Source organism: Perca fluviatilis, chromosome 17 (assembly GCF_010015445.1).
Source record: "Perca fluviatilis chromosome 17, GENO_Pfluv_1.0, whole genome shotgun sequence".
NCBI lineage: Eukaryota > Metazoa > Chordata > Actinopteri > Perciformes > Percidae > Perca > Perca fluviatilis.
The window spans coordinates 1,576,206-1,592,253 of NC_053128.1; the positions used below are offsets into that span (position 1 = coordinate 1,576,206).

Consider the following 16,048-nt stretch of genomic DNA (forward strand, 5'->3'; position numbering starts at 1 on the left):
ACCAACTAGGCGCATACCAGAGGGTACTGCATGGCGCTGCAAAATGCTGTGGTAGCCGTTTTGGTTCAAGGTGCCTTTCACTCTGTACAAATCACCGACCCTGGATCCAGCAAAACAGCCCCAGACCATCACGCTTCCTCCTCCATGTTTGACAGTTGATGTCACAACCATCCTTTCACCTACTTGATGGCGTACAAAAATCCTGCGTGATGAACCGAAGATTTCAAATTTTGATTCATCAGTCCATAGCACCTTCTTCCAGTCTTCAGTAGTCCATTGACGATGTTTCTTGGCCCAGTCAAGCCTCTTTTTCTTATTCTGACGTCTTAGCAATGGCTTTCTTGCTGCAACTCGACCCATCAAACCTGCAGCTCGAAGTCTTCTCTTTACAGGTGAAACTGAGACTTGCTTATTACGACCACTATTAAGCTGTGCTTAAAGCTGTTGTCCTGTGAGCCGCCTATCACGCAAGCTGTTGACTCTCAGAAACTTATCTTCTGATTCTGTAGACCTCTTCCTGTCAGAGTTTCCCCAGTTTCTAAGTGCCTTTTGATGGTGAAGAATACTGTACTCACTGACACCTTGACTTTCTTCGTAATATCTCTGTAGGAAAGACCAACATTCTTAAGTGTTATGATGGTCTTCCAGTGTTAATTTTCTTTTTCCCACCATTTTTATAGCAACATACTACTTTCTGCAGTACAATACTGTTCATACAATGCTCACGAGGGTATGGTACCACAGTGTGTTCCAACAATACTTTTATACAAACAGAGGGGGTTGTAAGTAATCCAGACAAGTTGGAACACCTGTGGGAATTGGTAGCACCAACATTCAAAGCTTGATCAACCTCCAGAACAGCTTTACGTTGTTAACCCATTTCTTGTTCCATGAAAAAGGCCTTTTTGTAAAATTCTGAAATGTACATTATTTTTCAGTTTTGAGTAACCTTACTTATTTTTTTAACCTCAAGCAGTTAACTACTTACCGTTGGACCATTTCAAGCTATTCATTGGACTTGAACTGCTCAAATTTCAATAAAAAAACTAAAAAGATTGGGTGTTCTAAAACCTTTGAACGGTAGTGTATATTACAGCACAAATGTCTTATTCTCAGACACATGCTCAGTGTCATTTTATGGGGGTGTCAAAAGAACATTAGAAAGATTTCTAACACATGACAATGGCCAACAATGTGAGTGTAAGAGAGGATGACATTGTTGGATTAGCTTGAGGAAAAAGTACACTCCAACTTTGAACATGAGTCATATTGTTGTAAACCAAGAAACTTGCCCCATTTGCTGTAAAAACTTAAGAGATGGCTCTGATGTGGTAGAGGTTCATCAGAAGGGAGCTGATGGACAGAAACCACCAACACTAGGCAAAATGATATGAGAAATATGCAATTACTTAAGGGAAATTTTATAATTACAATTACAATTTTTATATATATATATATATATATATATATATATATATATATATATATATATATATATATATATAAAAGTGTGCTTATTTATCATACACATATGCTAATTAGAATATTAAATGGCCAAAACATGTATAAGGTACCAGTGTTCATGGTGTAGTAGGAATACAAAGCCATTTTGAAAATGGGGCCTTTCTTGAAGTAAAACTTTGGTAAACTTTTAGTATGTTTTTAGGTACATCTGATACTACTGTAAACCACTGAAAAATCTTTTGTTAGAATTTTTTTGGGGTCAAGCCATATTTGCAGCTGACTACACTTTGTTGGACACAACTCATGGAAAAAGTCACAACTTTTCATCATTAATGTATACACTGAAAATGACTATTGTGTATATATTTTTCTGGCAGAAAAGCCAATGGATATGTATGATATTATATATCTCATAATATCATCATATACGTAATATCAATGGATTGATATTGGAGAATTGGTGGTTACCAAACTCGTTCCAAATATTCGTTGGTACTGGAGGTTCCTCTGGCTCATTCAGAGTTGGGCAAAACTGCGTTTGTATACAATGCCTCTTTGACTTGGAATGAGTTTCAAAAGGAACTGAAGCTAGATGTCTTGATTTCTACTTGGCAAGTTAAAGCCATGCTTAATGAACAAATTGTTGAATGTAATTGTTATTTCAGCTGTGAAAGAGATTTGTGTCTCAGTCTGATCTTTCCCTGTATAAATAAAAGTGAAATAAAATAATCTTATGGAAGTAAACACATGTCAATTAGATTTTTATTTTGAAGGTCTTGACCAGAAGTGGCAGTTGATAGTCTTCCACTATTGGCCAAAATCCAGGACAGCCCAGCCTCTTTCTAAACCTCTCTCACTGTGCAGCGTAACCTGGGAGGCTCCACCACTGAATCACCACTCTTACAATGAAGCTTGACTTGAATCTACTTTTTTTCATTATCAGTACTGTCGAGGTCACTCTCCTTCTGGAATATTGTCCAACTCATTGCCAGTGTGACTGGGACATCTACAGTGTGTCATGTTTTGGAGCTGAGGTCATGCCGGTTTTCCATTCCAGCACACATGAGGTGTAAGTAACCATATTCTTTCAACTCTGATCTTAGGTTGTGACTTTATGTTGTATCAAGATTAAAAGGTCTCAATACTGTTTATTTTTGTTTCAGGTGGCTTGTGGGGACCAAACTATCTTCTATCCCTCAGAATGCATTCGCCAGTTTGGCCAACATATCTCACATGTAAGAGTTTCTTTTCTTACCCTTTTCTTTCAAACCAGCATAATTGTCAAGAACCGAGAATTCCACTTACCAAAGAAAGCACATAAATACCTTCACCAAGGCTGCACAACATGTTAATCAGCACACTGGAAGTCCTGACAAATTGTAGACAAAAATCACAATTACTGTACAAAGACATGAAGGGCCCTATCTTGCACTCAGTGCAATTGCCTTTGTACACCGACGCATGTATCATTCCTATTTTGCACCCGACGCACAGCGGACTTTTCCCTCCACAGACGCACGGCGGTAAATTAGGGAATGTATTTGCGCTCCCGGGGGCGGTTCAGCGAAAAGAGGAGGCGTGTTCCGGCGCAAACGTTCCCCAGTGCTATTTTGCAGTTTCAGAAAACAATTCCGCCACTGACCAGGAAAAACCTGGTCTAAAGTCAGTGGCGCTAGTCTAAAGTCAGTAGCGCGTTATTCAGATGCTATTTTAGGGGCGCATGCTTGGCCATAATGTAGCGTGTGCACAACGCGCATACACTTCTCTCATCTAAACGGACGCAGCAGTTCCCATTTTTGCAAACCATACATAATTACAAATAAAACATATTACTGAAAATGCGCTTCAGGTGTTTGGATAGATCAGGAGGCACTTTACAGTACAGTCCTCAAGAGTGCCTGCTCTTAAAGGGAATGTGAGATGACGCTCTGATTGGTTATTTTCACGTTACGCCCAAACCACACCTAGTTACTTCAGACCAACCTGTGTTGTTTGAGTCTTAAAGATGAGACTTAGTTTTCTTAATCCATAATGAGCTTGTGCTCAAACTTTAATGTACGACTGAACATCATCACCACGTAGCTTCCCTAGCCGTTCTTCTTCATCTGTCCCCAATCACATGCACCATGGTCATATCACTAACTAAGTCCCTCTGCTGGTCAGACTAGGTATTACAGTTTATTCATTGCATATCAACACATCCCCCTTTCTGTGAAGCTGTGAACAAAACATACCTTAACATATGTACTGTAATCGTGAACAACCAGATTCACATTTTATTTTTTAAACAAAACTTTCTAATACCAAAAGCATTTTTTTTTTTTTGTATGAACTTCAAGGATCACCACTTTTACATCTCACTTTCTTTTTTTTTTTTTTTTTTAAAAAAAAGACACAAAAACAAGAACACCACATATTCTGTCCATAGAATCACAGATCAAGCCTGACTGTTTTTTTGACTTGACGCTCAGATCTCCTCAAGACAGGTGACCCTGAGTGACCATCACTTGTGTCCACACGCACACCTCCATCTGATTTCAGGTCTGGCACTGTTTCTGCATGTAACACAGAGGTATTTCCATCTTGATCCTCACATTCTGTTTCTCTGAAAGTCTCTCTGGTTTTGAGAAGGTTGCGACGGTTCCTTCTGAGCACGTGACCCTCCTCAGTCCTTACTTTATATGATCTCGGTCCGACCTCCTGGAGAACAGTAGCTTTCCGGTTCCACGCATCCTGATCTTGGATACGCACCACATCATCTTTGGCAAGTGGTCTGAGGGTTTTGTTTGACTTGTCATAACGCTGTTTTTGTTTCCATTTCATATTCTCCATTTTTGTCTGTGTCTCTGCATTTTCTTTGATGTCTGTATAGCAAGGTAGGCTTGTGCGTAACTTGCGATTCATCAACAGTTCTGCTGGGGATAAACCACATTCAAGCGGGGCCGTTCTGTAGCTTAGTAGAGCTAAATAAGGATCTGACTTGCTGTCTGTGGCCTTTTTGAGAAGCTGTTTGATGATATGCACTCCCTTTTCAGCTTTGCCATTTGCCTGTGCATGCTGTGGACTTGAAGTGACATGGTGAAATCCATATTGTCTGGCAAACTGTTGCCATTCCTTGCTGTTATAGCATGGACCATTGTCACTCACTAGAGTCTTCGGTATCCCATGCCGGGCAAAAATGGACTTGACATGAGTAATGACACTGTTGGAAGTTGCACTTGTGAGCAGAGCAATTTCAGGAAAGTTTGAATAGTAATCTATCACTAGCAGGTAGTCCTTGCCATTACAGTGAAACAAATCCGTTCCAACTTTCTCCCAAGGAGCAGTGGGAAGATTTTGGACCAACATAGGCTCCCTTGCCTGCTTGCTCTGGTACTTGTTACATGTTTCACACTTTCCTATCATATTTTCAATTTCCCTTGTTGATTCCGGGCCAATACACGCGCGGTCCTGGCTCTTCTTTTGCATTTCTCAATACCAAGGTGTCCCTGTAGCTTACGAAGTATCTCTGGCCTCAGGCTGTGTGGAATGACAATTCTACAGTCTCTCAATAACAGTCCATTTGCCACACTTAGCTCTGATCTAATGTGATAATACTTCGGACAGGACCCCTTGGGCCAGCCACTGTGGATGTTTTCCAACACTGTTTGTAGCTCCTTGTCTTTGACTGTTTCTTCACTGATCTGCTTTGCTTTAACTTGAGACACAGGTAGAGACTCAACGATCATGTTGACATGGTTCTCTATCTCTTTTTCCGTGGAGCATGCAGTACTCGTCTCTGGCACTCGTGATAGCGCATCTGCTAGCACTAAATGCTTGCCTGGTGTGTATATAAGCTCAAAATCATAACTTTGCAGCTTCATGACGAGCCGCTGAATCCTCGGTGACATCTCATTGAGACTTTTCTTGATGATTGACACAAGAGGACGATGATCTGTCTCAACTGTGAATGTAGGAAGTCCATAGACATAGCATATGAGCATATCTTGTTTCAGTCTTAGTCATGGACCTAGAAGCATAAGCAACTGGCTTCCAGCTATCTCCTTCTGCCTGTAACAAGACAGCTCCGAGTCCATCCTTCGACGCATCTGTTGAAATCTTCAGTCTCTTGTTGAGATCATAATATGCCAGCACGGGTGCATTTGTCAGTGCGATCTTCAAAGCATTCCATTCTCTCTCATTTCTCTACGTCCACTTAAACTCATTGGAGTCATGGAGAAGTTCTCTCAATGCTGATGTTTTCACTGATAGGTTAGGTATGAACTTTCCAATAAAGTTGATCATCCCCATTATTCTGAGCACACCTTTCTTGTCTGTGGGGCGCGGCATGCCTAGAATGGCTTTTATCTTCCTTTCATCTGGCTCTATCCCTTGAGAAGAATACTTGTCTCCAAGGAATGTTATGTCTTGCACCCCGAATTGGCATTTGGCGCGATTTAGCTTCAGTCCATTCTCACGCACCCTTTGGAGCACTTTTGTCAGTCTTTCATTGTGCTCTAGTAGAGTGGAGCCCCAGATTACTACATCATCTACATAGCAACGGACCCCTTCTAGGCCCTCTAACATATTGTCCATTGCCCGATGATATATTTCAGATGCTGAGATTATGCCAAACGGCATTCTCAGGAATCTGTACCTCCCAAAGGGCGTATTGAACGTGCAGTATCTTGAGCTCTCATCATCCAACTTGATTTGCCAGAAACCCTGTGCCGCATCTAGCTTTGAAAAGTACTTGGCTCCTGCCATCTCACTTGAGATTTCCTCCCGTTTTGGTATCTGGTAGTGCTCACGTTTTATGTTTTGATTTAAGTCTCCTGGGTCCATGCATATTCTCAGTTCTGCTTTGCGTTCTTTTTGTCGACGCGACACCATTGAGTTCACCCACTCTGTCGGTTCTTCCACTTTTGCGATGACTTCTAACTGACACATCCTTTCCAGTTCCTTTTTAGCGCTCCCCGGGGGGCCGGGCTGGAACTCTCCTTGGCTGCATGGATTACTGGAGTTGCATCCTCCCTGAGTTTGATTTTGTATGTGCATGGAAGGCATCCTAGTCCTTTAAAAACGTCTTGGTAACGATGCACAATGGACTCAACTGTGCCTGTGTGTACACTTACTGCTTCTGAGCAGTTAATATGGTAGACTCTCCTCACCAGGTTTAATTTCTTCGAGGAGGCACCACCGAGCAGTGATTCCCGGCCCTCAGGTACAACAGAGAACAGTACATTGTAGCTTTTGTCCTTTACGGTCACTTTCAGTCTGCACTGACCTTTGCTTTCTATGTCTTTTCTGTTGTAGTCTTTCAGTGGCACTGTTCTCTTGATTATTTTGGGCTTTTCTTTCATGGCCTTAATTTCAGTCATGCTGATCAAGTTTGCTTGTGCGCCTGTGTCAATCCTTAGTGCTACTAAAGCTCCATTCATTGGCAACGACACAATCCATGTATCTTCATTTTCTAAGTGCCTAGCATTTTCCTCTATGGCATCATTTTCTACATTGTCACATGACACCATGCCAACAAAGAAAGTCTCACTTAGGTCAGTATCTTCAACTAGCCTCACTGACTTGGGCTTGTCCTTTGTTAAGCATTGTCTTGCAAAATGATTTTTTTCATTGCAATTTGAGCATCTTTTGCCATAGGCAGGGCACTGCCGGGGCTCATGTCTGCTACCACAATGTTTGCAGGTGTATGCTGCTGCATCTTCTCTGTTTTTCTTTTGTGGTGTGTGCTTTTTCATCTTATTTTTGATTACAGCTACTTTGGCACCGTCATGTACTGCTGTGGCATTCACTTCATTAAACGTCTTTGCATGCTGTTGGGCTAATTCACTTGCATGACACAGTCTCTCTGCTTCTTCCAGAGTCAGTTTAGCATCCCTTAAAAGCATCTCCCTTATCCTCTTTTCCTGGATTCCATAAACTATTTGATCGCGGATCATAGAATCTTTCAGATCTCCAAAATCACATGACTGGGATTTAAGCTTCAAATCAGTCATAAAGCAATCAAAAGTTTCGTCGGGCTGTTGCATCCGAGACCGGAACACATACCTTTCATACACAACGTTTTTCTGTGGGGAGCAATATGCACTGAATTTTTCCAGTATGGTGTCGTACTTTTCTTTGTCTTCACCTTCGCCGAACTCGAACGTGTTGAAAACCTCAATGGCTTGGGGACCCGCTACAGAGTAGTAACGCTCTATCTTCCTGGCGTCAGGTTACGTCCAGTCCGATGGCAGCCATATACAACTCAAACTGTTGCTTAAAAGACCGCCAATTGCTGTCCACGTTACCCACCAGTTTCAGTCCCTCCGGTGGCTTTAAAACATCCATTTTACGAGTGAAACTGACGCATGACAAAAACGGTTTACTCCTGGTACCATGTGTTGTTTGAGTCTTAAAGATGAGACTTAGTTTTCTTAATCCAATATGAGCTTGTGCTCAAACTTTAATTTACGACTGAACATCATCACCACGTAGCTTCCCTAGCCGTTCTTCTTCATCTGTCCCCAATCACATGCACCATGGTCATATCACTAACTAAGTCCCTCTGCTGGTCAGACTAGGTATTACAGTATATTCATTGCATATCAACACACAACCCATTTTAGATTTGCGTCGGGCGCAAGAGTCATTTATCCCGCCGGTATAATAGCAACAGGGGCCGAGATCTTCCCACAAAGCTACTTGCGTTTCACGTTTGATACTTGCGTTTCAGATCGTTAAAATAGGGCCCGAAGCCTTCTATAATACATTTTATGTGTGCTTCAAAAACAAAACATTGGATCATAATAATATAGGATGACAAAACCTACCAAAGTTATAACAAAAAAGCCCAGTTACCGTGACACGAACATCAATGTTTACCCTAGACCGTAAAAAATAATAGACGAACCTTACCTCTTAAAAGTAAAGCCAATGCTTTAAGTGCCTTAAAGCTGCATTCTATCTAATTTACAGCAGGGGACGATTTCACTGGTTTCAAAACGAAGTCTGATTGCATACAAGTCTATAAGAACATGACACCTTGAATTACTACCTCAGTAAACATTTTCATAATGAGTTTATGGTCTCAATCACTAGTTTCAAGTCTTCTTCAACACAGCATGATGTTCATTTAGTAAATTATGGTCCCATTTATTTTTAAATAGATGATAAAGCAGGGGAAGTTTTAAGGCGTAACTACACGCTGATCTGTCCACAAACCAATGGGTGACAGGTTAGGGAAACATTGTGGTTTTTAGTAAAAAGACTACGTCGCTAAGGTTAGGAGAATTTTGTACTCAGGGTTACAATAACATGGTTTGTGTGAGAACTATTTTGGTCTAGCTTATAAAAGACCCAGTGACTGTCGGTTGGTAACGAGAAACAAGCAGCAGTCTCTTGTGTTAAAGCCTGAAGTTTTGTTGACTCATCCATCCACCCCAACCTCCTTCCTACATGGATTGTGTCTCTCTATAACAGCGGTTCTCAAAGTGTGGGGCGCGCCCCACTGGTGGGGAATAGAGACCTGACAGGTGGGGCGCGCCAAACGGGAGGAAATTTTCGTTTTTATGCCTTTATATCTTTATCCAGAAATCCCAACTGTTCCGGAAGTTTGGGGAGTCTCCCGCATATTGATAGCGGCTCCTTGACGCCCGCAAATGACATCCATTCTCCTGGAATCTGGAGCAAGACCGCGCACTAGACCAAGACTGTATGGCTGCAGCCTGGAGCGTCCCATGTCATGCCGACCCGTCTAATGCCATCCCGCCTGGTGCCGTCCCCGAGCTTCTACTTTTCAAAATAAAAGCTGGCGTCTGGAATAAAATACTTTACTACTTTATTACTAATACATATAATTCTGCCAAAAAAAGATGCCAAAAAATCCACAGCAATCTCTATCCCCACAGCTGCTCTGCTGCTGCGCTGGCTGCACGCATCTGTTCACAACGCTGCATGTCGGAACATTCTGCTTAACGTGAAAAAGCTTAACGTGGTTTAATGTACCTCAACAACGATCAATGATCACCAAATTTATCATGGCCATATCTTGTAATGAACACTTAAGCCTGTCAAAAGAACTAAACCGAAATCCAACGATTATAAGTTATCTTACATTAACATTTTCTTCTTCATTGGCGCCTACGAGGAAAAAGCTTGTGAGCTTGTGTGGTAATCATTGATCACTGATCAATGATTACCACACAAGCTTTCTCATATTGCTCCTCATAACCACTGAAAACTGTCAAAAAATCGAACCAGAAATTTGCTGATGATTGATCGTTGTTTAGGTACATTAAACCACATTAAGCTTTTTCATGTTAGGACTTATAAAGCCCATGAGAACCGGTGGGAGTCAACCCACAGCAGCTCCGCTGCCCTGCTGAAAATGTGAAGCAGAAACGCGTCAGATGTCAGATAACGTCCATAATAATAGGACTTTGGGTTCGATTTTTTGACATTTTTCAGTGGTTATGAGGAGCAATATGAGAGAGAAATTTGGTTATCATTGATCATTGTTTACGTACATTAAACCACGTTTTTATTCATTAGTAAGCTACAGGATAGCGTCTTTCAAACGTGACCTGCGCGAAAGAGAAAAAAAAAAAGTATGTGTCATTGTACCCAGCACTTCTGGAAATGTACTTCCAAATGCGTCTCTGTTCCCAGCACATTTCAAACCAAACTGACGCCCATGGATTTACCCGTGAATCAATCTGGAAAATAATTTGATTTCGTATTTTTGACCCTTAGGACGCTCCAGGCTGCAGCCATACCCGCCTCCACTAGACTAGAGAGTGACTGCGTGTGTGTGTGTGACTATAAATGCAGCGCGTGTGAGAGCAAACCATCCTTATAGCTGTGTTTTGACCGATCACCCCCGAAATTGTGCAATGCAAAACAGGCTCATTGCAGCCACTAATGCAGGGAGAATAGACCTCCAAATGGATTTTTCTTTTTTTAACAGATTGCAAAGTCGCACTTTTATTTATTTTCTATTTTTGAACTTGATACAAATTTTGACACAGCTGCACTTTTATTTTCTTTATTTTTGAACTTGCTGTTATTTGATGTAGATAGTTGTTATTTCAATAAATTGGAACATTTTAAGCTTGTTGCGTATTTCATTAGCATTGTGTTGGGGCGATAGGGGCAGGTGGGGCTTGAAAATTCCCCCTTGTCCAAAGTGGGGAATGACCGAAAAAGTTTGAGAACCACTGCTCTATAACAATGTCCCTCATCTGCCTCCTTTGCTCCCATAATTACTACAGCTGCTAGATTGCACTGTAACTCAAACATATGGTGTGAAAGGACCGAGACTCTGGCCTTAGTTAGTGACAGTACAATAATTATTGGGGGAGGAGGGCTGAATCATATATTTGAATCTTATAGACCCTCCCCAGTGTTTATATAGATTTTTATTTGGACCCTGCCCTTGTCGTTGCAAAACCTGCAACAATAGTAACCCTGTAAATTCATCATTACCTGGTCATTTGTGTGGCTGTGGCTCAAAACGTAAAGCGGTCGTCTACCAATCCTAGGTCGGTGGTTCAATGTGTAAATATTTGTCTGATGAGCGGGTTGCAGGCCTTCAGTAAATGAATGACCACCATGACTGTGTGCGTGTGTGAATGGGGTGAATGGTGCCTGTACTGTAGAGTGCTTTGAGTGGTTGCTAAGACTAGAAAAAGGGCTAAACAAATGCAGTCCATTTACCATTTGTCCACTACTCAACAAAATTGCAACCAATTAGGGTAAAAAAAGTAGGAAATTGTTCTGGAAAATACATGAATTAGCTTATAACTATCTAGTACTATGTCCCTAATTCAAACAAAATAGCTAATAACTACACTAAAAGAAGAAGTTGGATGTTCCCTTGAAAAATGACTGCCAAGGCATGCATGTTGAGCTCGCCTTACCAGTAATTACTCAGTAATTATTTAAAGTATACCTTGAAGGACTAATTGCCCTTGTGGGACCACAACCTGAAAGTTATTGTAAGGTGGCTTTAGATTTTAAGAATACAGGAGGTGAACATTTACCTACCATTTTCTAAGTATTGCTGCTATATTTAATGCTGAATATCCACTATTGTGTAGCATAATTGCTGCTTGTGGGTCATTGTTCAACTATTGTAATTTTTGTGTCCCAGGCATATTTATTTTTGTCACAATTAGGCTATTTGACATCAAAAGACACATATAAAAATTATCAACTTCTAACTCTAGGCGTGTCTTAAGTAGGGTTGGGTACCCTTTGGATTTTTACGATTCCGATGCCGAACCGGTACTTTTAAAACAATTCCGATTCCGATTCCTAAACGATTCCTAAACCGATTCTTGAAAAATGACATAAAAGAATGCTTTTTATGGAGTTTTTTTTTAATTGAAAATTATTTAAATGTAACAATATATTAACGTTTTAAAGTACTTAAATATATAATAAGTAAACCTAAGTCACCTAACACACAACTACAATAATTTAACAAATAACAGTTACACTATTAACAAGTAACAACAAAATAAATGTTGAGTTGGTATGCCAACCAGCTTCAAACTTTAGCAGTTCTTTTGCAGAAAAATGACCATAATTGCCTTCTCTGGCAAGACACTACACCTCTCCTGACTTATGGCATGTAGGCCTACTGCATAGGAGAAAACTCTCTCAGACGGTGTCCAAGAGGTCTGTACACACCCAGGTAGGAGTTTGAAAGGGCAGACAATTTGGGGAGGCTGTCTCGCCTCCCCCACCACCAGGCTACAGGCTCTTGAACGATAGACTAGCAGAGTAAGTGTAATGTTTACTAGCGATCACGTGCAGTCAGTGAATGGTTAATATGCTTTTACGTCCGTTTTGTTGAGCCCAAAGGGAAAATATGCAATTTTAAAAGTAGCCTACATATACGGTAGCTAGCTAACGGTAGACTACAGAGAAAGTGAGATATTTTTACGTCCGTTTCAGAGCGTGTACAAAAAGCCGTCTGTCAGCTGTGATTGTAGAGTGCATTTCGGGGGAATAGCGCGAACACGCGCTTCACACCGCGAGCGGGCATGTGCGCCACTCGGCAGAAAAGGGAGAAAGAAAAAAAAAAAGAGTCTGCCGCTGTCCGGAGCGACAGAGGGAAAATATTTCAGTCGGAACCAAAATGAGGAACCGAAATTCGCGTTCTAATCCGGTCCGAATACTACCGTTTGCGTAGGAACCGGTATCATAGTGGAACCGGGTTTCGGTACCCAACCCTAGTCTTAAGTGGGAACCAGGCAGGATGTCTTCCACAGCACAGGGACCCTCTCCAGACTCAGGCTCAGGTTAAAGACGTGCTGGGGTACTCCACACCAGCTATGCCAGCTCTTCTTCTTGTGGGGCTCAGGTCATTAAGTCTAAGTATTTGTGCTGCTGCGCTTTTCCATAGGTTGATATTTGATGATTTGGCTTTGTTAATCCTTGGTGTAGAGAGCGCAAGCATAACTATGTCTAGAAAATACGCCAACCACTGTTTTAAGTTGAGCCGGCTAGCCAAATTTTCCTCTGTCTCCCAAGCAGTTGTAATTTAGAGTTGTCATTAAGTAACAAAACAATCGGGTCAGTAGGAACTCAACATCCTATCACATCAGAATATTATTGGTGTTGTTTTATTCCAAAACTCATGCACCTGTTCACACTCCCAGACCATATGCAGGAAAGTTCCAGTTTGCTCAGGTTGACAGAAGAATGACAGGAGTGGGAATGACTTTAGAGACATACCTCTTCTGAGGAGTCCAATATGTCCTATGACATGTTGAAGTGGATATACTGGTGATTTGGGTTTTTGGAACAGTGGAAAATGTCCCAAACGGTCTCCCAATTAATTGCGTTCCCCTCAGGGCTCAGCTCTCGTTCCCATTTCTTTACTATTGGGAGTTCTCCTATGGATACTTGCATCAGTTTAGCATAAATATTGGACACTAATCACCTCACAGGAAAATCAACAAACCATTTAATGACTGGGTGTGCCTCAAGACTGTTTCCACATGGCACTCCAAAACATTTTAGGGCTGATCTTAAGCGCAGATAAAAGCAGAAGGATGTCCTGGGGAACCTCAAAACTGGCTCTCAGGTCTTCAAAACTCAACATACCTCTCTCATTGAATAGCTGGTCTAAAGTATAAATACCTCTGTCACTCCACTGCTTACAAGCAAAGGGTTTGTTACCAGACATTAAGTGTGCATTGTGCCATATTGGGGTATTCAAATGTCAAATGTCTCACACACACCCACACACACCCACACACACACCCACACACACACACACACACACACACACACACACACACATACGGGTTTATGTGGTTTAGCTGGACTTTTTCTCCAAACAGGCCCGGTGGTGGTTTAGATGGACTACCCTTTCCTGAGGTCCTAGAGCTATGGGAGTTAGATTAAAACACTCAAAAAAATCTGAAAATAATTCAGGTCACTTTAGACTTCAGATACACCCTTCAGAGCTTGATACACACCACCCTAAAACTATTGTGGTTTATAGAGACAGTCCTCCTTATGTGACTTATAAGGTCCAAACAAACATTATTGGGACTTTAAAGGGACAGTGACGTCACTTAAATAACTTGGGCTCATTAACATAAATACACATTAACCTGACACCACCAAGCGTTAATGGGACTTAATTATTATTTCATTGTACAACTCAAATATCACCATTGTTAGTTGGTGACACTGACTAACAGCCAGATAGGAGCCTGTAACAGCTTAACAATAGATTGTCACACAACACAAGTGTCATGACAATAACTGATTTTAGCTTTTTGCTCAAATCTCATTCTTACTCAACTTCAAAAGACCCATGTTTGCTCATAACAAAAATAAATTAATAACATGTAAAAAAAATAAGTGCTGGTTTACAGTTTGTTGTTATGATGGCCTCTTTGTATAATTCAACCTTATATTTTTGTACTTAACCTTTAAAATGGCATTATTACAACCTATAACAGGCAGATAACTTGTAACACAAGAGCCACACTTTTTAAAACTAACAGAAACACCACTACAACTGTCAGTGTATTTAAATCTTTTATTTTTGTGACTGCCTCTTTGCAATTATTCCTCTATTTCTAACAAAGTCCCTTATATTTTGCATGTTCTTTGTGCCAACACTGGATCTTCCACCAGTTAGCGGTGACTTCATTCAGTTTTGGTGGCCAGTTTCCCCTGCTTATATGATCTTTGAAGTGTCGCATTACAGCAGCAACCTCAGCCTTAGACCACATTTTCTTTGCCACTCTTCTGGATCCATGTTCTTTATCAGCATAATTCCCTGGAAGATAGGCAAACAAGAAAAAGATATATCACAAACAAAATGTGACAGTTGAAGCCATCAAAACATGAGTTCAGTTAGTGCCACAGTTGACAAGAAATTGCAGTTTACTTTTCTAAATAATTCACTTTGGGTATCAGTTGATTGGTCACATTATAGTGTGGACAATATGGAGTGTATTAAAGTCATCAGCATTAAAACATTTTTAGAATGTCTTTGCTGTTCATCTGTTTAAGTGGCTAAACCTTTTGATATATGAATTAATTTAAGTACAGTTAATAATACTACAATTAGTAAAATTTCTTAAGTTATTTTGGCATTGTACTTCAACACACCTTATTTTAAATGAAACAAAGACTATGGGGTTTAAGGTCTGATTAAATCTGATTTCATAGAGTTAGCTAAATAGTGTAGGAACTTGGTCTGAAAGTTTAGGCTTGATATGGAAACATAACACATAAAGTACGTAACAATCAGCCTAATACTACTTTTAAACAATTCTGAATTGGTCATTCAGACCAATTCATTTTTTGTCTTTTAACCAACTGGCCAAAAAGAGAGTTAATAGAACATACTCATGGGCAATCAAGAGAACATTTGAAGAGAAGGAGGTAACTTTACTTTTATCTCAAATTCAATATACATTTCCTGATCATTACTTAAGTGTATATGCTCCCTTGCAGACAAGATGTTTTTTACAAATGCAGTACAGTAACATTTAGGGCTATTTATTTATATCCCTTTCTTTAAGATTACTCTTGCATTTTGATAGTTGAAAACTTCAGAGAAAGGAAACATCACAGAGACATGCATAAATATCCTTGGATGGAATCCAACTGTGGATGTTGCAGTTTTGTGGCATGTGTAGAATACACTGCAGTCATTTTTTGGTCTTCGGTTTTATTCCTATACTTCATTTTATTCTTTTTAAAATGTGTTGAAAAATGAGTTTTTATTTATCTTTTTCTTCCTTTCATACCTGGCCTAAAAAGGATGTGTCTTATTCAAAGCACATTAAGGTGCTTCACAATTCAACATGGTGCCCACAGTCGACTTGGTGTTTGCTTCGGCCTCCTGACACTGACTTTGTTTATTTTGTTATTTTGCATCTAACACACAGCTTGTGTGTGCAACAGTAAGATACAGCAGGGAAGAACTTTGTTTGCAATGTTCAACACAAGCTTACAACACTGCCTCTTGAACTTTGACTTTCTCTGCCTGGACCAAGCCAACTCCTGCCAGTAGGACACAGCAACACCGATGCGCCACAATGGGGACGAGGCAAGAGAGGTGGGCTAC

General features: G+C 40.7%; 1 protein-coding gene across 1 annotated transcript in view; it reads left to right on the forward strand.

Annotated features, from left to right (window-relative positions):
• Nucleotides 1–2,369: 2,369 nt before the first annotated feature.
• Nucleotides 2,370–16,048, forward strand: part of LOC120545455 (thyrotropin receptor-like) — a 66,945-nt gene continuing 53,266 nt past the window's right edge. Inside the window, exons 1-2 of the mRNA XM_039779783.1 lie at nucleotides 2,370–2,533; nucleotides 2,628–2,699. Coding sequence (XP_039635717.1) covers nucleotides 2,370–2,533; nucleotides 2,628–2,699 — 236 coding nt within the window. The remainder of the gene's footprint in view (nucleotides 2,534–2,627; nucleotides 2,700–16,048) is intronic.